The sequence below is a fragment of the Octopus bimaculoides genome, chromosome 5 (assembly GCF_001194135.2).
Source record: "Octopus bimaculoides isolate UCB-OBI-ISO-001 chromosome 5, ASM119413v2, whole genome shotgun sequence".
Classification (NCBI taxonomy): domain Eukaryota; kingdom Metazoa; phylum Mollusca; class Cephalopoda; order Octopoda; family Octopodidae; genus Octopus; species Octopus bimaculoides.
In genome coordinates this window covers 42,865,194-42,892,870 of record NC_068985.1, presented here as the reverse complement: position 1 = coordinate 42,892,870, position 27,677 = coordinate 42,865,194, and the positions used below count along the sequence as shown (strand labels likewise).

The 27,677-nt window shown below is 34.6% G+C and overlaps 1 protein-coding gene and 1 long non-coding RNA gene across 8 annotated transcripts in view; one reads left to right on the top strand and one right to left on the bottom strand.

Moving 5' to 3' along the window:
* LOC106878747 (protein bicaudal C homolog 1-B) overlaps positions 1 to 27,677 on the top strand; it is a 245,189-nt gene that overhangs the window by 153,915 nt on the left and 63,597 nt on the right. For all 7 annotated transcript variants that reach the window (XM_052968361.1, XM_052968360.1, XM_052968362.1 and 4 more), the window contains one exon: positions 15,670 to 15,713. In XM_052968361.1, coding sequence (XP_052824321.1) covers positions 15,670 to 15,713 — 44 coding nt within the window. The remainder of the gene's footprint in view (positions 1 to 15,669; positions 15,714 to 27,677) is intronic.
* LOC128247919 (uncharacterized) lies at positions 9,542 to 12,800 on the bottom strand. Its single transcript, XR_008264262.1, has 2 exons — positions 12,162 to 12,800; positions 9,542 to 9,927 (listed from the first exon to the last, which is right to left on the bottom strand). It is a non-coding gene; the product is annotated as an uncharacterized LOC128247919 (long non-coding RNA).

Genomic DNA, 27,677 nt, shown 5'->3' with positions numbered 1-27,677 from the left:
CGAATGTGGAATCTAAAAACAGAAACAATTCCTATTATAGTAGGTGCCTTAGGTATAATAAAAAAATATTCAGACAAATACATAACAAAAACACCAGGACTTACAAATATATATAACATACAGAAAATTGCACTATTGGGCACAGCACACATCCTACGCAAAACACTTTCAATACAGTAACCATAAGAGCACCACAGCAAACCACAGCACATACCCAAGGCGCACAGAGCTGCGCTCGGTAGTGAAGTGAAAGCACGTTATAAAAATAAAACTACTGAACAATAATAATAATAATAATCCTTTCTAATTTTGGCATAAGGCCAGCAGTTTGTTAGGGGAGGTGGTAAGTCGATTACATCAACCTCAGTATTTAACCGGTACTTACTTATTGATCCCAAAGTAAAGTTGGCTCCAGCAGAATTTTAACTCAGGAGATAAAGAGTCAAAAGAAATGCTATTAAGCATTTCACAAAGCACACTGACTATCCTGCCAGCTCACTGCCTTTAATAGTAATCCTTTCTATTGTAGGCACAAAGCTAGAAATTTTGGAGGGGTTGAATAAATACAACATTTATTTTTTCATCTTTTAGTTAGCACTTATAACTCTTTCCAAACCTCTAAGACTGATGGCAGAGAAGAAGGAAGGACAGTATCCTCAAACTGGAGACCTAGTTTGAATACTTGCAGCAAAGTAAACTCTGTTAATAGCACCCAGTATCGCAGGTTAAATTGGATGACAAACAAAGTCTATCAAATTAGAAAGAGCCCAAACAGATACCTCAAGACATCCAGTTCAATGTTCTTACATTTCTACCAATCTATTCTCCTAGACTGGTACGTCTTTTTAAAGACTCTGAATGTATGGAAGACTAAGTTGGCCAGTAGGATTTCAACTCAAAGTACAGAGTGTCCAAATATCATGATACATTCTACATGAGTCTGACAAATCTGCTGATTCACTGCCTAGATTGGCAGGATTTGAACTTAGAATATAAAAGTTTATATCTAGATAGTACAAATTATTTTGTCTGGTGCTCCATTGTTTCTAGGATTTAATGATAATTTATAACATGTACACAAAGCTACAGGTATTTTGGGAGGTAGGGGTCAGTCTTAGTAGATTAAATTGGCCTCTCTGCGTGACTGTTATATAATTTTATCAATCTCAGAAGGATGAAAGGCAAAGCCGACCTCAACAAGATTTGAACTCAGAATGTAAAGACCTAGAACAAATACTGCAAGTAATTGTTATCTAATGCTCTAACATTTTTGCCAGCTTGCTGTCTTAACAGTAGTAGTAGTCTTTACTACTACTAATAATAATAATAATTATTATTAATGCTTAATAGCACTTCATCTGTCTACGTTCTGAGTTCAAATTCTACTGAGGTTGACTTTGCCTTTCATCCTTTCAGTACACTGAACTCTGGGGTCAATGTAATTGACTTACTCCTTTCCCCGAAATTGCTGACCCTGTGCCAAAACTTGAAACCACTATTATAATAGTAATTATTATTAATAATGAAGATAAGGATAATTATATTGTCCTTAAATTTTGTGGAGTGACATGCAAAACAGGATATCTCATCTTATTTGCAGACACAGTATATATGTTGTTCCAATTTTTTTTCCCAACATTTGGGTGGGATTCGAGTGAGATTAAGCTACTATTTTTAACAAATCAAGTAACTATGCAGAAGCTCTGCTGTTGGTTCACTGGTATTGTGTTGTGTTCCTGGATAAAGCTCATAACATTATTTTCCTTAGATAGATGGCTTGGCTGGCAAAAAGATAACCACTCTACTTCATGGTTTGTAGACTATTCAAATATCAAAAAACAATGGCTCTGATAGTATGAAGCCTAATCTTTGGCTGCCTACCTGTGTTAAATCCAGCCCATCTATGCTAAGCACAGTCTGTCTATGCTAAACCCAACCTGTCTATATTAAACCTCGACAAATAATGCAACATTTTTGAGACATGAAGTGAGCAAGTGTATGGTAAATGGTTATTTCCAGACTATATAAGTCTTTGACTCAGATTTGGTTCTTCATTGAAGATAGTGGTGATAGTGGTGGTGCTGATTGATGGTGGTGTGATAATAATAATTCTTTTTCTCCTCCCTCCACACACACACATACCCCCACACACACACAATATATCAGTATAAATATATTTATGCTGATAAAGTCCTTGAAGAAGTCATAACGTCACATATTCTCACCTCTCTTTTATTCAGTTTGTCATCTTCTCACCTGGCCCGAGAAAAAAGGTAATTATATGGGGAGCCTTAAAACCTTGAATTTAGAAATGCAAACCTTTATTGTTGACCCACAATGCCTCAGATGTAGATATTTTATCAGATCTGATTGTTTAATGAAGATTTAGAGTTTAACCTTATTAAAAAAGGAATAAATTCCTCTCAAGGGTTAAAAGTTTAATAACGATTTAATTCATAAAGTAACTTAAGGACTTGTTCTTGTTCCTCTCCTCTTGCCCTGGAAACTGAAATTACTAAATTTAATGATCCACTGATTATGGACTTTGTACTTTCTGTATTTTGTAATGTCACTTGTTGTTGCTGAAGATGATGGTAGTGATACTGACATTTATAATGGTGGTCATGGACGTTGATGGTGGTGGTGGTGGTAGTGGTGGTGATACTAATGGTCTTGTTATGGTGATGATTGGTAGTTGTGGTGGTGTGATGATGATTATTCCACTCCTCCTAATTACTAAACTGGGTTGAACAAGTTCATTTGATGCCACAACTTTGCCCACATTCATATCTGTTTGTGTGTTTGTCTGTCTCTCTCCTTATGATATAAACAAATATAGTTATCTGGAATTAACCTGTGTATTTCTTCTCATACATTCAGTGGCTACAATTTAGATTCTGTTCAAACTACATAAGCCATTTCAATTAGCAGCCATTGCAACTGTTGTTCACGTGACCAACAGATGACAGGATATATTAGCGAAGATCTCACCTGATAAATAACATGTTAACATAAGTCATCTGATATCTTTGTTTATTCAACTGTGAAATAACTTTATGAGGTGAATGGCTGTTTGTGTGAGTGGTTGGTCTTGGATAACTTTTTCTTCATTTAATTCACTTACTGTGACCCTTTTTCATGTTTTGAAATGGATTCCAACATCTTTATTAATTAAAGGTAAAGGAAAAAAGAGAATTGTATGAAAACAAACATGAAATAAGTAAATGATAAAGCTGAAAGAAGCTTAAGGATTTGTTAATTTTAGCATGTGTGTGTGTGTGTGTGTGTGTGTGCTTGTATGTTTCTAACCATTAATTTAAGGCATTATGTATGCTTCTGTATATTTGTTATATGTGTGTGTGTGTACATATGTATACATTTAAATACGTGTATGTACATCTAATTGTTACATGTTGATCCATTTCTTCTCTTATCTTATCTGTATGTTTTATTATGTGTATATATATGTGTGTGTATACACACACACTCACACAATATACACACACACACAATACACACACACACACACCTTGTTTTGTAGTAAAATTGTTATTGCTGTTGGTTAACCCAAGATCACTATAATTAGACATTCCAGCCATGACCAGCATATCATTTAGGAGTCTCTAGATTATCCAATGTACACTTTTTGATATAATTGGGAGATTTGGTTGCTATTTCTAGCAAGCTAAGCAATGTTATAGAGACTCTTTCATTGTGGTGAAGTTTAATCCTGTAGGGATCAGTTGATTAGCCCCTTAATCATTTTGATCATGTCTTCCATTTAGTTAAAGTACATCACTACCCTTAATTTAGTGTATCCAACGAAAATTAATATTAATCTCCAATCATAAATAGTTTTATAAGGATAGAAAATCAGATTGTAAAAATGCTTTCAGTTAGGAATTTGAAAAGTTAGCAACACATAGACCCAATCAACACAAGACATAAAAATGCATAGATCAAAAATAAAATAATTATAATACTAAGAAATTTGAAAATTAGCAGACCCAAACAACCCATCAGTTATAGAAATGTATAGATGTAAAAATAAAAAAAGTATAATACTAAGGAATTTGCTAAGAGTGTATTCTTAACGAGAAAATAAAATAAGTAAATGCCAAATATTTCACTCTTGTCAATGAAAAGAAGTGAAACAAAACTGAGATAAATTTTCTGAGGTGTTTTGTGGAGGTGTACGTCTTGAGTTGAATGGAAAAAATATGAGCAACAAGAATACTATTTAAGACGTGCCAACATTATCTGCAAAAAGCAAAAAAAAAAAAAAGAGAGAGGAGGAGAGAATTAGAAATATTTTATTTACTCATGTTTATTTATTTATTTATTTATTTATTTATTGCTCTGGAACCATGAAGTAAATGAACTTCTGAACACTTTATCCAAAAATACAGATGTAATACACAGTTTCAAAACTTTGTTGTGATTCTATCAAAGAAGCTCTGTAATTTCAGCAGCATTTAGTAGATTTTTGGTTTATTATTTCAGGGTTTGGTATAGACTTTGTATAAGGATCTTGGTAGAGTCTAGTTTGAAGTTAGATACCCATGTAGTTTAATCAGTGCTACTTTAGTGTGCTGTTTTTTGCAGTATCTGTAGACTATACTGTGAAATCACCTGATTTGGGTTAAAGTTTATGGTTAAGTTAGGGGTTGAAGTTTGGGTTTAGAGTTGGGTTAGGCTAAATGATATGGTTAGATTGCACACTAAAGTGTAACTGGTTAGGTAGACTGCACACTAATGTGTAAGTGGCCAAGTAGACTGTACACTAAAGAGGTACCATTTAATATTTGTATAGTGATGTCAGTAAAGTCTAGCTACAGATTGGATACTCATGTCATTTAGATATTACATGATAATGTTGGTACAGTTTAACTAAAAATTAGATATTAATATAAATTACACTTTGTATAGTGATGTAGGATAGAGTCTTGTTGGAAACTAGATAACTGCTTTTCAGGTGTTGAACTGTGGCTGTAATGGTGCACCATTTTCAATGGTTTTTGTCAAATATATCACCATTGTTTTGCCTGATACTTACTTTATTCACCTTAAAGGAGGACTAAACACAATGTTGATTGATCTATATAAAGCCAAATACTACATAGTGTTTTTTGTTCAAATGCACTGAATTTGTCATCCATTGCAGTTTATGTCCACCAAATTTCACTTGCAGTGGGTTGACTCATCGCTATGGTAGAAGACATAGCCCATACAGCAGGGGTGGGGGTGGGGGGTGAATCTGGATCTATGTGGTTGCAAAGCAAACTTTGTAACCATATAACCATACCTGCATTGATATTCATAAAACATATAACAAGCACTACATAGTTTAGGAATAACTCAATTCAGTGTGTGTGTGTGTGTGTGTGTGTGTGTGTAATCATTATTGCTATAATTTCTATGTGCACTTTATCAATGCTTGTATTTTTTGGATAGGTTGTTATGAAGCAAGTCAGTTCTTATTTTGATTTACTGCATTCCTAGCTGCTCCAGGAACCTAATCCTGCTTGTAAGTTCCGATATTTTGGTATGGACAACTTTTATTGTAGGATGTGAAGTTTTGACCATTCACTTATTAGATCACCATTCTAACTATTCTTCTGACAAAGTGGGACTAATTTTTCCCTAAAAATATGGCATTTAAACAAACATTTACTCTACAAGGTTTTTATCTAGCTAACATTACTTGTTTGTTGTTTTTTATTCCTCCACTTGACTCTAAAAATCAATCAGCTCAGCTGAATTAATTTCTTGACTCTCTCTATTAACTATATTTTATTTTGTAACCACTTCATTTTCTCTCTGTAGATCTAATGTATGCTGTTTCACCGCTTGTAATTCTGTAAACAATAGACTTTAGTGTTCTTACTCTCTCAGTTGTGAAAATATCTGGGGAAATTCTACGGTTTTGTTTGTTTCAGTCTGTTTCTCAAGTACTGTTGCTTCATTACCCATAATTAAAAGGAGATCTGTGTGTCATCTCGTCTAAGGTTACAAGTTCAAGGAGTTCTTAACAAATAGTTCAAGTCTGTCTTATTTGTATTCCATTACTGTTATGTTGCTGGTCAAGCTACTTAATTCTCTCAGCAGCAGCTAAGTCCACCTTGTTACGTAACTATGATGAGGAAGTACAGTTCATTGCTATAAATAGCAGTGACTGGGGAACTTATATAATTTATAAGGTTGCTGTGGTCAGCTTGAATCTTCTTAAAAGCAATACCTGTGGTTTATCAATTACAGGTGAGGTAGTAGCGGGAGCTATATCTTTCAGCTGATTAATGTTTTGCTAATTAGTATGAACTGGTATACACTCTTACACCCCCCCCCCCCCACTACCCATCAAATATTAGAACAGATAGCTGTGATGTATGTGTGTGAGGCTAACATTATAAGGCAGACATATTTTGTATCTGGTTTTACCAGTTATAAGTGAGAGTAACTGAACTTGTCCCGCTCTTGAAAAGTTACTAAGTCCAACATATTAAGCTGTGTTTCCCTTGTGCAATACATAAATAGTTTTTACAGACTCTTTGAAAATATCTGTCCTATCTATTTTTATTTTTTTTTATTTTGGTATGTGTTTATATATATATATATATATATATATATATATATTGATATATTACCTAGCAGTATTTGTTCTTTCTGCATTTCTGGTATGTGTGTATGTATGTGTATGTACATCTATCTGGTCATGTAAGTCTGCTCAGTTGACAGTCATGGGAGTTGTACAGTGCATTCTACAGAAGGGTGAATAATTACATGTGATCCAGGTAATAGTTTTAGGTGTTGTGCATACTTGATTGGATGGTCTTCTGGCTGGTGAGTGTATCATGTAACCAATTATCATGTACCTCATTGTTCCATGTGCTACTATAATCCAGTACTCAAAAAAAATATTGTTGATACAAGCACTGTTAGAAAAAATATATGTAGATATGGATAGCATGCATGAATATGGACAGCAATTCAACATGCATACATACAAACAGCAATTTTACATGGTAGTGAGACGTGGGCCCTGAATGCAGAGAACATGCAAAGGTTAGAGAAGAATGATGCAGTAAGCAAGAGAAGACTGCTGGTTTGGTCATGTGATGTGGATGGACGCTGACAGCTCCATAAAGAAGTGCTGATCTCTGAAAGTAGATGGAACAGGTAAAAGAGGGAGACCCAGAAAGACACAGGGTATTATCCCTGTGACTGTTATCCTATAGTTCTGGTATTTCTCAGTTTGGTAATTTCAAAATGTTCTACTCTTTTGCTGTGTACAGTAAATCCCTATTTCACTACCTTTAGTGTTACTATTAGCTAATGTAATCTCCAACCCCTCCTTGACACATAACGATAGAGGTGCCTACCTCCTCAGTACAGTATTGTGCATTTGAGTATTTATCTATGCTATAAGATGTTAATAGAAATCTTGATAATTTTTGGTATGTTTGTAGGTTTGGCAGAGCCCTTCTGTTAAATACTTCATTTAAGAATATAGTGTTGAGGAATTCTATATTGGTCTCTTGACAAATTTTGATATTATTTCCTGCTCTTCCCAGATCTTTCCCAAAAGGACTTATATATTTATATAATTTATTGGAATTCTGCCCAATGTATTTTTTGTAGTTCTTCTAAGAGGTATTATAACATGCAGCTATTAATCACTAAAATGTTGCAATACTTAATATTCTTGCCATCTTCATCATCACAGACAAATTTGTTATTAGATGTCAGTAGTGAAGATGATAGGGTGGGGGTCAAAAGAATGAAAAAAAAACCCAAAAGACAAATCAAATGAAATATTATTTTAGTATGAATGTTGTGAGTTTAGACGTGTATATATGTTTATGTAAATGTAAATATTTATAGATATATGTATATGTAAGTATCTATGTATCTCCAAGTCTAGACTAAATATGTGAAAATATATAGCATGGAAAAGTAGATGGTAAAACAATGATAATGATGATATATATGGGCTTAGATCATTTATCTTGTGTGGAGGAAAAAAACATGTAAAGAACATTTTATTTCAGGCAGGTATATAAATAATCATTCATGGCATCTAGCTCTAAATGAAGGTTGAATAATTCAGCAAAGTCCTAGACATGATTAGTAAATAAGAAAATTTTAAATAACTTTAATGATAACATTAGGAAAAAAACCACCAAACCTACAACAATGGAACAATAGTCACTCTGTCATTAGCTGGTTCAATAATATTTATAATAAGTATATTCCTAGATTTAGTCAATCTGACATTGTTGACCTTTCAGTATCTAAATCCTCACTATATAATTTACTAAGAAATATAAAAAATAGCTAATAATGATTCAGAGATCTTACTGCATGCTAAACAAAAAAACACTACTTTTTAATGAAATTTCTGCCTGGGGGAGAAATTTGCCTTAACTTATTCTTTTGATGCAGGTATGTGATTATATGACAGCATAGAGATAAGCAACTTTGTGGGGTTATACATCTCAGTTATATTTACCTACATATATATATATATATATATATATACATACATACAAGCAATAATAAACTTTGAACTTTACAGGGATGATGGGTTAGCTGTAACAAAAGTAGTGCACATGAACGCACATTAGAAAATTATCTATACATTTAGTATTTTGGCTTAAACGTAACCTTAGCCATTAAGTTAGCTACTTCCTGGATGTTCTTCCTGGATGTTAACAGATCTAACCAATGAATTATATAAAATCTTCTGAATGCCAATGAAAAACTCATATCAATGTAAGTTTATTGCCACTCCTTTTTCTAAGGCCCTCATCAATAATATCAATACAAGGATTTCCAATATAGCCTCCTATAAGGAGCTGTTATGTTTAGAGCTTCATGAAATGTAGAGTAAATGGAACAGGGACAACTGATGAAGGGGTATACTCTTTATGTTGCATGTCTCGTTTCTCTGTTTGTTTTTTTCGTTGTTTGGAAAAAGTTCGTTTTCTGTTTTCGTTTCTCATTGTGTTTAACGTTTTTTTTTTTTATGTCCTGTACCCATATATGCATGTATGTATACATGTAGATGTAGGGATGTACATATATGTATGGATATATGCATATATCTATATATTATTTATATTATTATATATATATATAATATGTATAGCATTTTCTTTTATTGTATTTGAGCAACTTTGTAAAAAGAGTTCATATTTTTCTATGCTTCAAAATGCAATCTGAAACTATACACAGACGTATATCAAACTTTTACACCCTCGTTCACTCATCAAAAGGTTTTCTGTTGTTTATGGCCACATCTTTTTCAACAGTTTTCCTTTCATATATAAACATAAGTTTGGTTGATTGATTTGTTTTGTTTGAGACTTGGTAAAACATGAAACTCAGTCCATCTGTCCAATTATTCATTAAAAATTACACTGTAACAAGGAAATATCTGTGTATTTGTGCGTGTAAATTTGATGTCCATGAATTATATCTGAGAAGACTCAGAGCAGGAAAGTGTGGTGTATATTACATTGAAAAAATGCTGAGATATTGAAACATTTAACTGCAAGGTATTTATTTATATAAAATTATATAATATTGGCAGAAGTTAGAGTAACTCAAGATTATTAATAATAAAAAAAGCTTAAACTATCTATTTATCCATACATAGATAAAAGCTAGATTTAGAATTTAAATTGTTTCTTGTGTAGATGCTTCATGCTTTATCTTCTCATTCCTACCATATTTCTTTTTCCGTTACACTTTTCATCCAGTATGCATTTCTGCAGTTAATATCTTCTACCTGCACCTGGCTTGGTGTTCATTTCTGGATTATCTAAACAAATGTATTTCTTGTATAGATAGGCTGGCCCTGTGGAGCTGCCAGAGTAGTTTCCTTTGAATTCTGCACTGTTGGGTACAGTGGGAGTGGATAGGGCCCTGGATAAAATAACATACATCGTTAACATGTGATATTAGATGAAGTAACAGAAAAAACAGTTAAGGTGTGTGATAACAGATAAAATAAGGACTATATAGTTATTAATAGTCATCACTGGCCCACTGATGCTATCTGTTTTGTATATTTTTTTTTATCCTATATCAGGAATTGATATCTACTCTCTCATTCCTATTTCTTGCTCTTTTCATTCCTTCTCGCCTTTGCTCTTCTCACTCTCATTTATCCCTTTTCTTACCGTGTACATGCTTACTCACTCACATGTATATACATTTTACAAACACTCACACTGACATATATAGTAAAAGCCACTTATTATAATTGTAGATAATGTTATCATTAATTCTTGGTTACCCAATCTTTGGCAAAGCCAGAAGGCATAGCTAATTCTTTGTAATTTGGGCTTTTGTGAAACTAAGAGATTAGTAATTCTTTGTTTTTTCAGTCTTTGGTAAAACTACAAGATTTCAGGCATTTTTGCTGAAAAACTCTTTTATTCTTTTAAAGATTTCTTTTGTTGTTGTTTAGCCCTCTAGCTTAGTCAATATCAAACAGATCCATAAAGAAAGGCATTTTTGTTATGGCCACCATCTCTTTTATTCAGACACACTTTATGTAAAGCTGGCTTAACAAGATGTCTTTCCGTTTTAGGACAGTAGGGTTTGATTTAAGGGGAATTTCACAGCTATTTCTAAATGACCATTTCAAGGATTTCTCCATTGGGCCACAGTAAAATAAGGTGAAAGAAGTAATAGTGAAAACACATAGCTCTAGATACTATACTATATTTAGTTACTTTTATGTTCTGAGTTCAAATCCATTTAGGTTATTTTTGCCTTCTTCTAAATGTCTAGAATCTATAAGAACCATTAATGTATTTAATAAATTTTATTGTAAATTCCCTACTAGAAGAATCTTTTGATGTTCTGTAAATAACTAGCAATTTAAGTAAGATATTATATGGGATACTGTAATAATTTGAAATAATTTCATTAGCCATCACAGTAATATTATCTTAATATGTTTTGAAATTATCTAAGTTAATTGTGTTAAGCTTAACATGTGGAGATAATTAAAAAAAAGACATGGAAGTGTTTATGTCACAGCAGTAACTGGCAACCTGTAGGTTACAAAAGAAATTGGTGGACAGCCTATAAATCAGAATTTGGATAATCAGCAACATTAATTAGAAACTGATCTGTATTGGTTCTATAATTAATGATATAGTTGGAAAATTATAAACAGAAAATATAAAACTGGATATGTTAGTGTATAAATGTTGATGTTAAACATCAGCCTCATTAATGTGACCAATGTTGGGAGGATTATGAAGATAATGGTCACATTCACTTCCTGCTCACTAAGATCATTAAGGAGCAAAAAAAATATTTGTACTCTTTGTCAAAGTAGGAAACAACTTTAAGACGATGCTTAGATGTCAGTGAATTATCATAGAAATAAAGAGATGAGACAGTTTAGCTTTCACATTCCAAAAAATAGAACATTAATTCTTGTTTTATCACATGATACCACTTATGTTTCTAAATGGATGAAGAATAGAAATTTGATGAAGATAACTGACTGGTTTATCAAATAGGAATCTTTCACCCTTCCGTTTGTCCTTCAGCAGCTTTATGCATTATTTAATGAACATCATCATCATCATCATCATCGTCGTTTAACGTCCGCTTTCCATGCTAGCATGGGTTGGACGATTTGACTGAGGACTGGTGAAACCAGATGGCTACACCAGGCTCCAATCTGATGGCAGAGTTTCTACAGCTGGATGCCCTTCCTAATGCCAACCACTCCGAGAGTAAGCAAAAAGTATGGCAGTTGTTTCTGATTCTCTTTATGGCTGCAAATATATTTTCTGAATATCTACTTGTCAGCTGCACACATGTTTAAAGTGTATTTTCATTGCTATTTTTAATAGAATATTTATGCATATACAGTGAACATGCTGTCTTAAAGAAAGCATGTTTGGTATTGATAGTGACATGGGTTTTATATGTCATGATTAATTAATGCATTTTCACACACACACACACACACACACACACACACACACACACACACACACACACACACACACACACTTCTCATCATTTAACGTCCATGTTCTGTGCTGGTATATATGTTTTATATGTCTGTATATAGTTGTAATAATGAAGTCAAACCAAATAGTGATATTTTGAAATCATTTAATACATACATTTCAGGCTTGCATAATATATAGTGGGAAATGGATCCATTACATAAACCTCCCTCAGTAAAGCATTTCAAAAGTATGAAGAAATTGACACAAATGTTGTAATATATATGTGTTTAGAGCATTAAGTTGGCTATTACATAAACCTGAAACATCTGTATCAAATGATTGCAAAATATCACTACTTGGTTTGATTTCATTATTACAACTAAGACAACTACAAACTAACTGGTCTTCACTCCACTTACATGGATACTCTAACAATGATTTGGAATAGTCTGTTATATTTGACTCTTGTTAAAAATTCTGGTATTGTGCATTACCTCTTAACATAACATGAAATATAGATATATAATCATCATAATTTAATGTCCATGTTTCATGTTGGCGTATAATCCAGCCCATAGCCAGCATAGAACATGGAAGTTGAAAGTTGATTATTATATAGGAAAAAAGATGTTTACTTCCACACAACTGGGAATATAGGAGAACTGGCTTTGAAGTTGAAAATTCACCTGTGTCTTAAAATTAACTGTAATTTTATTAAATTTTAAAATATTTATTAAAATACTGCACTGGTTTCAACAGTTATTATTTTTTTCTCCAATGGTAAATGAAACATAAGGTGTAAATTTAGAGAAAGAAAATGCACAGCAAAAAGTTTCAAAGCAATAAAATACACTAAAAATTTTTTTTTTTTTTGCTATGAAACTTATTGCAAATGAGCTTTTTCTCTGCATTTCCTTTCTTTTAAATTTAATTTTATAAGAAAGTTTTTTACACTACAATTTATTTTGAAACCTAAGTGCATTCTCAATCCCAAAGCCAATTCCCTCTCTCTCTTACACACACACACTTTGTAAGCTGCAAAAAGTGTATATTTCTATACTCCTTTCACTGCATGAATTAGCTGTTATATTAACTTCTGAAACTTTGAACATAAGAACCCATGAGTCACAAATACCCTATTGACAAGATCACTTGTTATCTTCTGTTGTATCTTATAAAACTTAATTTAGTGGTTTATATATTTAGTTGACATGAAAATTTATATTGACTATTCCAAAAAACTTTACAACTACTGATCTTGATGTGCAATTTTAAAAATCTAATTTTGGTGCAGGCATGGCTGTGTGGTTAAGAAGTTCACTTCCCAGTCATGTGGTTTCATGTTCGGCTTTAAGCATTTCTTTGTACGGTGCATAAATATTTAAACCATCAGCATATTTTAAATCCTTGCTGTTAAGATACACTAGGCTAGACTAAGCCAGATTGTTACAGGAATCAGGAGCACTGTTTCAGAAACCCATGTAAAATAGTTACTCATTCATTAAAAACCTATGTTTTTCCCAGTCATTTAAAAATCTAGTAGTAATAGTTACATTATACCTCACTAGTGAGTTTTTATAAAACTGAAACATGTTCAGAGTTGTTACCCCATTATCAGAGATTCAATTGAAATTCCAGAGTTATCTCCTTTGCTTTTTTTGTTTTTTGTTTTTTGACAGAATTATTGATTAAGATTAATATTTCCCTTTTCATTACTACTATAGTTTCAGTTAATTAAACTTTTTTAACTTGCTATGTTAGATATGTCAATGTTGACTTTTTTACAATTAATATGGTGGCCAAGTTTTATAAACATTGTTTTAGGGAAGCTCATTGTACAAGTGAAGCTCAGAGAAACTCAGTTCAGCGAATGCAATTAAAACAACAAAATTGCTCAATTAATATTTTCTTAACTGCTGTTTATTATTGAGTTGATGCAGGATTTATGACTAGATCTGTGTGTGTGGAGGCAGGATGGGGATAGGGGCTAAAATATATGATAATTAAGATAATCTAGAGTTACAGATTCTAGCACAATGATTATCAATGTCATGCTCCAGTTTTAATCAGCAGTGGTGTGTCAAACTCATAAACACAAACATGGATACAGTTATGCACAAAGTGAGAGGGAACCCAGGACTGAAAAACATAGCTGAAAAAAATAGCTGATAAAACAAACTTCTTAACCATGTAACCATGGCTCCTTTCAAAGTTTTAAAAGAGTTTCAAAAAACCACAATTTTTATGTTGTTGTTGGCATTCAGTTAAGCTTATCTTTTGGATACACACTTTGCCTTGCCTATTTATTTATTTTATTATTTTTAAAAACTGCAATAGCAATTACTAAGCAGTGTTATTTCCACAGAGAAGTAGTTGATAGAATTGTTAGTGTGTTGGACAAAATGCTTAGTGGCATTTCTTCCAACTCTTTGTGCTCTGAGTTCAAATTCCACCAAGGTCAACTTTACCATTCATCTTTTCAGAGTCAATACAATAGGTACCAGTAGAATACTGGGGGTCACTGTTATCTACTTTTAGTATTATTGGCCTTGTACCAAAATTTGAAACCATTATCATTATTATTGGGTCATCCCATAAATGTGGTTTTTTTTTCAATTGCATGCACTAAAAGTCGGAAGTGGATGGGATAAACTACCTGCATCAATTTGCTATAAAAGCAGGTAGTAATTTTGCTTTGCCTTATTCTTAGTGCAAATTTTGAAGAGTGCAGTTCGATTTTAAGTTATTTTTTTCAATGCTATAATGGAAGTGACAAAGGAGCCTATTTGGCATATTTTGCTTTATGAGTTCAATAAAGGCAACAATGCAACAGAAAGTGTAAAGAATATTAATGCAGGATACAGGGATCAGACAATAAGTGTAAGCCAGTGTTAACAGTGGTTCCAGAAATTCCGAGCCAAAAACTATAGCCTAGAAGACAAGCCTTATCCTGGTAGATTTGTAGACTAGGACGTCCTGCAAACCTTGGTGGAACAAAATCTCATCGTAACTGTTGAGGAACTAGCAGAGAAGCTCAGATTTGGTCATTCAACCATTCATCAACACCTGTGTGCCATCGGAAAAGTCAGCAAATTGGGTCAATGGGTTCCTCACAAACTTTCTGAGTCTAATGCCCAGCCACATACAACGAAGATAACGTTTCAAAGGCTGGAGCAGTTTGAATGGGAAACGGTGCCCCACCCACCATATCCGTTGGACATTGCCCCATCTGATTATCCTTTATTCTGCAGTCTTCAAAATCATTTGGACAGAAAAAATATGAATTCTGTAGATGAGGTCAGAACAGTACTGGAGGAGTATTTTTCATCATGGACAAGTGAATTTTGGAAGAGGGGCCTTGCAAGTCTACCAGATAGATGGAAGAATACTGCAAAAAAAGGAATGTATATTTTAGATTAAACAGGAACTTTGTTTATCTTAATTTTGAAAAGTAAAAGAAGTATAAAAAACCCCACATTATTTATGGGATGACCCAATACTAAATGGTGGTGGTGTTGGCAGTAGTTCATGAGGAAGAAAGATCTATGAACAGGAGTATGTAACTATATTCAGTCAATATTTGTAGACATTTTCTTTTCATTTCATCCTTGAACAATAAGAAATTTTGGTCCTGTTTATTGACAAATAAATAAAAATCTCACTTTGTTTTCTTCTATTTTAGGACAAGGAGAGACTTGTGAATCAGCTGGGGAGTTTTTTAAACGAGTAAGTAACTTAAGTCTTTAAAATATATTTAAACTTCATTATTTACAGATATTATTTTTAACTGACACTTGACCTATTGTTTTATGAATGGAATACATATTTTGTTTCATTAAAAAGAAAAGTAACCCTAGGGATTCTCAATGTCTCAGAACTTATCATTCCTGGGAAAGCAAACAAATAAACAACAACAAAAAAAAAATAATAATAAGCAAAAAAGAATCCCAGCTTCCTAAGAACAGAACAGATTCCAATTTTCATCTTTCAGTTTTTTTACTCTCTTATTGTTGAGCATTGTACTTTGCTTGAAGCATTATGGTACAGAAGTAAAATCTATACTATAATGGAGAAAGCTACTTATTAATTAGGTATGTAACTATTACTAAAAGTACTAAAAGAAAGCAATATATATATACACAAACAAGTTGCATGAGCAACTTCAACAGTGAAACACATACACACACCAATACACACTCGCACACACACATAGCTATACATACACACAAATGAAAGGCAATGAATGTGTGTGTGTGTGTGTGTGTGTGCTCACTGACAAAACTTTGTGCTGCATCACTTTTGTGAAGTTTTGTCTGTGAACAGGCTGCAGTTTCAAAGCGACGAAAATATTTTGACATAAATGAAATTTTAATGTTCTTTTCTAGGCACAAGGCCTGAAATTTTTTGGGGAGGGTGGGGGGCAGTCGATTAGATCGACCCCAGTATGCAACTGTTACTTAATTTATTGACCCCCGAAAGGATGAAAGGCAAAGTCAGCCTTGGCGGGTGAAATTTTAATGTTGAAGTGAAACTGGTAATACTTAAATACAGAGATTCCTTAACGGTACTGCTTAAATACAGGTGTTACGTATAAAACATTTTAAATGTACACTGTGTGGACGTGTAATGACACCTTAACCCTAGCCTTAAAAACTAACCCTCTCCTTCATATCATTATGTAGATGCATTAGGGCCTCTGTATTTAAGTAGTGCTGTGAAACTAATGTCTTTCGTGTGTTCTTGAATGGCTTACAAACATCTATGCTGCAATTGTTTTAGTGTCAGCACACGATCTCAGATCAAGTCACTTGCTATGCAAGTACATCTGTGTAATTTTTTAAAATCATTGTGGATAAATGCCAGCAATGACCTTCTCAGGCTCTTCAACATTTTAATTTCTAAACAGAAATAATTGGGGGCAGGGAGTTGGGTTGCAAAAAATTCATTTCTCAAATTTTATATTTTATAGCATATAAACATATTTATAGGGAAAAAATATTGAAAAACATTAATACATGCAAGAGTGATAACGAAACAAGGAGGGTTGTCTTTAGATGTGCTAGAAACAATAGCCAAATTGCCATTAAATCACTCGCTTTTCCCTCTGAAAATATCAAGTTTTTAAATTTTTTTACTGGAAATGCTCTTCCCATGGTTTTGAAGTGCAAAAAAAAAAAGAATGGCCAATATAGGTCCAGACTGGGATAATGAAGGAGGGAGGTGTAAAAAAAAGAGTTTTCAAAACTTTTTCATACAAAGATGCCCCTCCCCCAACCCTGTCATTTTGAAAGCTGTGGCTTAAGAAAAATGGGGAAAATCCCTGAAAAAATTTCCCCCTCAAATTTCTTTATAATCATAATCTATGCCATTTGAAAGGGTTTTTGTATAAATTTTCATTAAAAGATGTCCATCTTCCTGAAAGTTACGAGGGAAAAAAGTCAGATCGTGTGAATTTTCCGAAACTCCCTTCTCCACCCTCTCAGAAAAATTATTTCCTATAAATCCCTATATACTCTGAAGTCACAATATCTAAATGGTATTTGTAGAACATTTTGTTAAAAAGTATCCATTTTTCTGGATGTTATGAGGCAACAAAGTCGGGAGTGTATACATCTGTAGTAATGCCCTTTAAGTTATATGATTTTTTCATTTCATGGTTAGTTTATTCATTGTTTGCAATGTTCTCGCTCTCACACACGGACACTGCAAGGTTTATAGATGGGCTGCTGAATTGAAATCTCTATGTTGCTTTGAGGGGAAGGTAAAACTTGACAAACTGCTTTTCCCTCTGTGGTTGGACTTCCATGATGTTTGTTTAAAAATGAATATGACTGTGATAAAATAACGAAAGGAATATTTACTAAACAAGTGAGCACTATTATACAATGAAATAATTAGACGTAAAATATAAAAATTATTAGAATTAGGAATCAAATGTGAAAATATTATCAAGTGGCTAGCAGAAATTCGTCCAGAGGGTGGTCTTTCTGCTAGTAACAAATAATGGAGATGGAGAGCTTCTAACAATGCATAAAGAGGAATTTTATATATTTCATGTGCAAAAGCCCATCATTAGTAGTGATTGACTTAAAAATGTAATCTATGTAGATTTTGCCATGTTGATTACTCTTCTAAGCCATTCACTTCTGAAATATATAAAGGTTACTTAACTTCCTTTGTTCACATTGCTATAATCTCTTTATCTTCATTATTTTTTTAATTTTAATTTATCAGAGTTTTGGACATGAGTTAACAATATTAACATAGAAATTTATTCCATTAAAGTATATATCTGCTCAAGTAGAAAAGCTAACAATTTATGAATGAAACATTTTTTCTCGAATACTCAAAAGTATTCCAATCAAATTGGTAGTATTGTCTCAAGAAGCATATATTGTTGTTGGTGCTGTCACTCAAACTTGTAACAGAGAGCCCCCATCACAGAAAAGGTTCTCTTCTTCATTGGCAGTTGGAGGAATAGTAAAGATGGCAAAGAACAGTTTCTGCAAATTAACAGTCCTACCTTTTGTCTTTTACTTGTTTCAATCATTGGATGACAGCCATGCTGGAGTTATTGCCTTGAAGGGATAGTTGAACAAATTTTTTATTTTAGTCTAGGAGTCTAGTATTTAATCTATTGATCTCTTTTGCTGAACTGTTAAGTTTCAGGAATGTAAAGAAAACAAAGCAACACAAGTAACCAAGTGATGAGAGGGGGAACAAACACAAACACACACACACACACACACACACACACACACACCTATCTTCAACACTTAATGTCTGTTTTCTATGCTGGCATGGGTTGGGTCTGGCAAGGCCAAGGGCCACACCAGACTCCATTGTCTGTTTTGGCATGGTTTCTACAGCTTGAAGTCCTTTTTAATGCCAACCAGTTTACAGAGTGTACCGGATGCTTTTTACATGGCACCAGCACCAGCAGGTCACCAGGTACCAGGCTTTCTTACACTTTCTATTGACCAAATTCATTCACTAGGCATTGGTCAGATCAGGGTCATTGTGGAAAACCCTCGACCAGGATGCTGTGCAATGAGACGGAATCTGAAACCACGTTTTCAATAATTTCAAGAGTTTCCACTTCTGTGACAAAGTCTTTTGGGCAGGAAAAGATGATTGGATGCTCTCTTGTTTGCAAAAGTTTCATTAATGACAATATCTAATCTCTGTAGTAGGGATATTTTCTTTTGATGATGTGTATTTCAATTATTTTGGGTCCTTGTTCAAAATGAGAAATAGAGTATTCTTCAGGCAAATTGATGATCATTATTTCATATAGTTTCTTTGCAATTTTTATATTTGTGTGTGTATATGGGTGTATGTGTGTGTATATGTGTATGGATGTATGCATGGGTCTGTGTGTATGGGTGTGTGTGTGTGTGTATGTTTGTGTATGGGTGTGTGTATGTTTGTATGGGTGTGTGTATATGTTTGTGTGTATGTGTGTGGGTGTATGTTTGTGTGTATGTATATGGGTGTATGTATCAGTATGTGTGTGTGTATGTATGCCTACGTATATATGCGTGTATGTATATATTTGTGTGTGTGTATGGGTGTATGGGTGTGTAAATGTGTATGGATGTATGCATAGGTCTGTGTATATGTGTATGGGTGTGTGTGTGTATGTTTGTATATGGGTGTGTGTGTGTATATGTGTATGGGTGTATGATTGTGTGTGTGTGTGTGTGTATGTGTGTGTGTGTGTGTGTGTGTGTGTACAGTTTACACATGTATATAGATTTTCTTTAAGAACCAGGAATTTTCAAGATGTTGATTCTTCCTACACCTCTTCAAGATATGTATTTTGCTCTGTAGGAATCTGCATCACTGTGTAGGTAAACGGTGATGATGATGATGTTAATGATGATAGTGGCAGCAGCAGTGGTGGTGGTGGTGGTGGTGGTCAGTAAAGCATTAAACTTCTTTCTGCTACTGGCTGACAAATTACAATAACAACAACACAAGTTAGAGGGAGTGGGAGGATGGAAGGACCTTTTCAACTGTTTTTCTTTTCCTTTGCTAGGTGTGGATGGTTAGTGGGGGAGCACTTGTTTGATCCACTGTTTAACCAACACTAATTCATCAGGTGATGACACTTTCTGACCCTCATATATCTTATGTCAACATATCTGGTGATATGTTGAAGAGATGGGTTACTGCTGTGGTGGGGTGGTGGTTGTGTTTGGTGGTGAAGGAAGGGATATGTGGTAGGACATCCTCCCACTCAGCAAGTCAGTATCAGCTGACATCAAACCTAGGGTAGAGGGGGGGGGGAAGCCAAGTCTAGTGGCAGTAAAGATGGTTTCGGTGTAGTGGTAGTGAAATGGTGTGCTGTAGTAAAGAGAATTTGGTATAGTATGTGTAGTATAGTAAGGTGATGTGTTGTAGTGGAAGTTATAGTAAAATGGCATGTTGTGGGGTTGTAGTGGTAGTAGTGATGGTGGTGGTAGTGATGGTGGTGGTAGTAGTAGTAGCATTAGTAGTAGTAGTGGTAGTAGTACAAGAGGTTACTGGAAACTGAAGCTTTGACAGATGTCAGCTAAAAAAACAACAAAAACCAAGGGAATAGCTGGGGAAATACTGTAAACGTTGTCCCCTATTCATCATCCTTACCAGCTTCCTTTGATAACGGGGCCCCCTACCATTACCTCCTTGCAATAGTGTAACAACATTGTTAACATCATCCATCACCAACGTCACCACCAACACTACTGCACCTACCACCACCTATACCAGCATCAACATCATTGCCAACTCTACCAACATTCTTACTCATCACCACCACCACCACCACCACCACCATCACCACTATGGGTCGAATGTGACTTCAGTAATCTTTGATATTAGCTGTCACACTTACAGAACTTGTGTATATTTTGTAGGACATGATTTCACATATTTTCTAACCAGATTGTATTGGACTGAATGAATTCATTGAAATGTAGTATTCATTCTTATACTGTATGGCATGTTACAAAATTTGTCTCATGTACTTATAGTCAAATCTTTTCTCAGCAGTTAATAAATGCTAACTAAACACACACACACACACACACACAGATATATACACCTGCATATATACACATTAAAGAAGGCATGTGGATTAGTGGTTAGGGTGTTGCACTCACAATTGCATGATCATGGCTTTGATTCCCAGACCAGTGGTGCATTATATTCTTGAACAAAACATTTCATTTCCTGTTGCCCCAGTTCACTCATATGTAAATGGGTAACACTATCATGGACTGGCATTTTGTTCAAGGAAAATGCTGACCATCCTGCCTGCTTAGCCAGTGGGGTGGCATTATTTAAAAACTACAACATGCATGTGTCAGACAGAATTTGTCATACAGTGGGACTGAACTTGAAATCATGTATTTGGGAAGCAAGTGTCTTAACCACAGAGCCTCATAGACAAACACACTTTTGTCTCACAAACAAGTAAAGGAGTACCCTAAAAATATTGTAGAGTATAATCAATTATTTAGATAAAGTTAGTACTTCACCTATCACAACCCAGACTACCCAGCTTGTTGCATTCATTCAAGTAAAACATAACTGTGACCTCATCACCATTATTTATTGCTTTTCTGCTACTACTGATTCTTCCTTACTCTCTCCTCTAAATGTGAGAAGCCATGTAGCTCCTCTGCAGCAAGAACCTGCTCTGCCCACTCCTCTTTTTATACCTTACCCCTCATCGCCGAGGATAAAGCCACCTCCTCTTCAGGTTTCATAGTTTTGAAAGCTACCTAGCAATGTCTCTCATGTCAGTGGCATGAAAAAAGCATCCAGTCTGTGCTGTAAAGTAGTTGGCATAAGGGAGGGCATCCAACCATAGAAACCATGCCAAAGCAGACACTAGAGCAGTGATTTTCAACTGGGCTCCATATGGCCCTTGAGAGTCCACATAAGATTTTGTTGTTGAAATTTATGTAAATAAGGTTATACTTCTACAATACACAAAATATTTTAAGTTTTTCTATACAATTCCTAATAATATTTAATTATAGAAACTTTAAGTGTTTGGAGCTTTTTTTTTAACATGGGGGCTCAGTAGAGTTAAAGAGGAATCAAAGGTGTCCATAGGCAAAAAATTGTTAAGAACCACTGCACGATGCAATCCTTAACTCATTGGATTCTTGTCAAACTGTCTAACCCATGCCAGCATGGAATATGGACGTTAAATGATGATGATGATGTGTATGCATGGGGAAATGAACTTAGACAATGTAGGGTAGAGACAACACTTCAGTCTTAGTTGGACCATGACAACCTTTCTATCTGCCATGCTTCCTGTACACTATGTGAAGTGAATGGTGATAGAAAGGGCATCCAGCCGGAGAAATTATACCCAGAATGGAGCAAATGAACAAAACATGGTTCCCAACCTCTATAGAGGAGCAGTAACTTCAAATAAGAACTGCCTTGGATTGTGATAATTCTTACTGCTCATGTCAGTATGGAAAAGATCTAAAAGTGAGGATGATGATAATGATGTATATACACAGATATACAGGCATATGCACACATTCACACAGAGTAATGTGTTTATGCAGTCACAAACCATAGAACCTCTTTACTGAGGCATACACATACACTGCTTACAAACACACATAGGCATACACATCTACACATACAAACATACTTAACATCACACATACAGTTATTATTAAACAGTTCTACAAATGGCTACACACAAAATAACCACATATACTATACAAACACACTACAGACATACATACACCACACACACACACAGACACACACACACACACACACACACACACACACTACTTACAGTCCTTCTTAAATGGCTCTTCAGACAGCCGCACATAACACATACGCCACACACATGCCCACACGCCCACGCAATCATTATTACACAGCCCTACAGACAACCACACACCACTTACACACATGCATGCACACAGCCACACTGAGACAGCAGATGTTATATCATTTAGTTAAAGAATACCCAGGTAGAACCATTCTTTATTTCCCCTTGAAAATGCTATTCTATGTTAATTTCCTCCAGCTCTGATTCTATGGTATGTCACTGCCTTTGGCTGTCTATGGCTGTCTATTTTTACCACACTTTCTTTATAATTTATGTACCAGTGTCTACAAATACATATGTATGTATGTGTGTGTGTGTGTGTGTGTGTGTGTGTAAAGAGAGATATATATATTTAGCATTGACTATCAGAAGAAAGAGTACTCAATACTTCAGTAGAGATGACTAATATTTATATTTTGGTTGAGTCAGTCTTTTGCTGCTACACACACACACACACACACACACACACACACACACACATAAACAAATCATGTGCACACAAATAACACACACAACTTGTACTTTATCATATATTTCACTTCTTTCTGTCTAGATTAATGATTTTTTTTAGGTCAATATCTCTCTAAGACTATTATTAACATTCTGTCAATATTTGATTTTCAAAATCTTTAAAACAGCGTTCTCAGTTTACCTTTCCACCATGAAAACTCGAAAATGGATTTTTCTCATACACACACACACACACGCACGTGTGCACATACGCATGCATATATATACACGCATGCATGTATATTGTGCATAAAAATCATGTTCCTTAGTATACTGGGTACAAGAGTTCTATTGTAAGTTTGGGTTAACCGATGGTCTTTCAGTGAGAAATTTCACGGACTGAGACAATGTAGGGTATAGGACTACACTTCAGTCTTAGTTGGACCATGACAACTTCTCTATCTGCTATGACAGAATGCATCCTGTATCCTATGCAAAGTGACTGGTGATAGAAAGGGTATCCAGTGAGAGAGACTATACAAAAAATGGAACATATGAATGAAACATGGTTCCCAACTTGTTTAGAGGTGAAAAACCTGTCAAATATGCATATTCATTAGTTCAATATATATCCATTTTTCTATGCTGGAATAGGATGGATAAGTTACTTATTTTTAACTGAATGGTCTTTTGGATGTCAACCTTTTTCAATTACAACTAAGGTATTTTATTTCCACTACTTTAGAAAATGCAGATCTACAGAGCATAATGGCATAACTTTCAGAAGCAAACTTCTAAACCGTGTAGCCATGCCTGTACCTTACACACACATGCACACATGCATACATACTCACACACAGTGGGTTTCCAAACAGCTTGTATCAATTCTACTCACAAAACATTGGCAAGCCTGATGCAATAGAACAAAACACTTGCCCAGCCTGACACAATAGAACAAGACACTTGCCCAGATGTGTGTATAACTGAAAGGCTCCGATTTCCAGTACTCAGTGTTACTTGTTTCTGATCATCAGCTGGTAAACCAAGTCCAGTTTTCTCTAGAAATATCCACTGTCTGAATATTTTTTTAAATATAAAATGAAAGTTTGAAGAACATGCCTATCCGTATGTTATTTTGTTAATACCAGTGCTGGTGTCACACAAGAAGCGCTGGTTCTGGTGTCATATATAACATGGTGTGCTGATGCCACATAAAACGCACTGGTGCTGGTGCCACGTGGAAAATACCCAGTACATTCTGTAAAGTGGTTGGTGTTCAGAAGGGCGTCCAGCTTTAGAAACTATGCCAGAACAGACTATGAAGCCTTGTGCAGTCCCAGCCTTACCAACTCCCGTTAAACCATCTAACCCATGTCAGCATGGAAAATGGATGTTAAATGATAAAAATAATGATTAAATGAATATATATATATATATATACTCTTTTACTCTTTTACTCTTTTGTTTTTTTCAATAATTTGACTGCAGCCATGCTGGGGCACCACCTTTAGTCGAACAAATCAACCCCAGGACTTATTCTTTGTAAGCCCAGTACTTATTTTATCAGTCTGTTTTGCCAAACCGCTAAGTTACAGTGACATAAACACTCAACATCAGTTGTCAAGTGATGGTGGGGGGACAAACAGACACAAATATATACATACATGCATATATATATATATATATATACATATATATATATACATATATATATAAATAAAACAGGCTTCTTTCAGTTTCCATCTACCAAATCCACTCGCAAGGCCTTGGTTAGCCTGAGGCTATAGTAGAAGACATTTGCCCAAGGTGCCATGCGGTGGGACTGAACCCAAGATTACATGTTTTGAGAAGCAAGTTTCTTAGTCACAGCCAAATTCTGCACTATCAGCTGAAATCAAAATGACAGTGAAACCAAATCTATCCCGAGTAAATGTCGCCAAATTTGTATACCCTCCATGAGTATACGGCATTCAGTATATTATGTTAAGAAAATAATAGATACAAGCATGGCTGCAGGATTAAGAAGCTTGCTTTTCAACCATGTAGTTTCAAGTTCAGTCCTTCTGTGCAGCATCTTGGGCAAATGACTTCTACTATAGCCCTATAGTAATAAATGCTTTGTAAGGGAATTTGGTAGACAAAAACTGAAAGAAGCCCATTGAAAATATCTATGTATGTATATGTAAGTATATATGCGTGTCTGTGTGTGTGTGTGTATGAATGTTTGCAATCTATGTTGATCTAAAGCCAGAAAGCCAATGACATCACTGTTTGTGATGTCATTGGCTAGTAAGCAATGATTTTTGTTGACATGTTTTGTCAATAACCCATCCACTAGCTCTGTGCTTTTGAATTCCTGTGGAAAAAAATCCTTTGCCTGAAAATCAGTTCAGAGTTGCTGACAGAAAGAGTATCTGGCTATAAAAATCCTGCTTTAATTACCTCCTGTCTAAGCCATGAAAAACCTGGAAAAGCAGGCACTGAACAAAATTAATGACGAACAATCCAAGAGGCAGGGTAGTTTAAAACCACTAACAGAACAGTTAGAGAAAGAGGGGAAGAAATAGAGAGAGGAAGAGAAAGAAAGAGAGTCATTTACGATGTATTTATAGCAACAGCAGATTTCTATGGCACAATCTCTTGGAGACTGCATCTTGTCTAATCTTAGGTTTGTAGTTTTGAAAATGTGGTTTAGATGAAAGATTATCAAAGATTTTTAGGACTAGCATTGCTTTTAGTTGAGTGTTTCACTTGCTTAGGGAATGGGAGAAGATTGCACAGTGCTGCTGCAGTGTGTGTGTGTGTGTGTGTGTGTGTGTGTGTGTGTGTGTGTGTGGTGGAGTGTTGTTAAAGGAAATTAAGTTGTCATGCCTCCATTAGAAAATGCCCTTGGAGTCTCTGTTCATGAAAGCTGTGAAAGTCAGAATAACATAAATAAATAAATACAACTAGGATTAGAACTGGTTATAACATCTGTAAAATAATCTGTTAGTTTATCGTATAGATGGAATTAATTAGAACTGGTTATAACATCTGTTAACTGATCTGTTAGTCTATTATAAAGATAAAAATAGAACTGGTTATAGTATCTGTCAAATACTGTGTTAGTTTACATATAATTTAGCATTTGTAAAATGATCTGTTAGTCATGTTGAAATCTCATTGAAAAACACAAATCTCTTGAATTTTCATGTAAGAAATAAAAATAAAATGAAAAAAATATATAATCAGGAACTAGTAAATATGAAAATGTATTTTTCAGCAGCAACTTCAAAGTAAGGACATTGGTATACCTATGAGTCAGTCTAAAAACCTTACAAGCAGAGTTAAACACATTGTGCTGTGATAGTCTCTGTGGGGCAATTTTGTGAACAGAAGACATCTACAACTGCAAAGGGGAAATCCATTAGTGATGGTGCCAGTATGATATATCCCGTCTGTTAATGTTTAGTCATATTTATGAATAAATTATCTTTTCTGTCTTTAACTAATGCCAGTTTCCTAAACATCTCCAGGAACATATATTCACAGATGTTAATTCACCTATATATATATTTCACTGTTAACATATAAACAAATGGTGTTCAGCTTTTCTTCATCTGACATTCGGTTTTTAGTTAAAAATAAGCTTTACAAGGCCTCATGGGAATACAAATAAATGAAAATGTATGTGGATTAAATATATTAATGTGTATGTGTGTTATAACATAGATAAGTAAAGGCTGCTACATAAGAAACAAATGTACAAATATTCTTATACAAACATATATGCATTGCACACACACACATCTATGAATGAATATATATATACACACACATACATACATACATACTTTTTTTTTTTACTTGTTTCAGTCATTTGACTGTGGCCATGCTGGAGGACCGCCACTAGTCGAGCAAATCAACCCCAGAGCTTATTCTTTGTAAGCCTAGTACTTATTCTATCATTCTCTTTTGCCAAACCGCTAAGTTATGGGGGCGTAAACACACTGGCATCGGTTGTCAAGTGATGTTGGGGGGACAAACACAGACACACATACATATATACACATATACGACGGGCTTCTTCCAGTTTCCATCTACCAAATCCACTCACAAGGCTTTGGTCGGCCCGAGACTATAGTAGAAGACACTTGCCCAAGGTGCCACGCAGTGGGACTGAACCCAGGACCACGTAGTTGGTAAGCAAGCTACTTACCACACAGCTACTCCTATCATATACATGCACTCATTCACATATCCAGAGGTATTTTATTGGCTTTGTTATGTATATATCTATGAATTATATAAATGTAGCCATCTATCTACATCTGTATCTTCTCTCTTTCTCTCATATATATATGTGTGTGTGTGTATGTGTATATATATATATATGTGTGTGT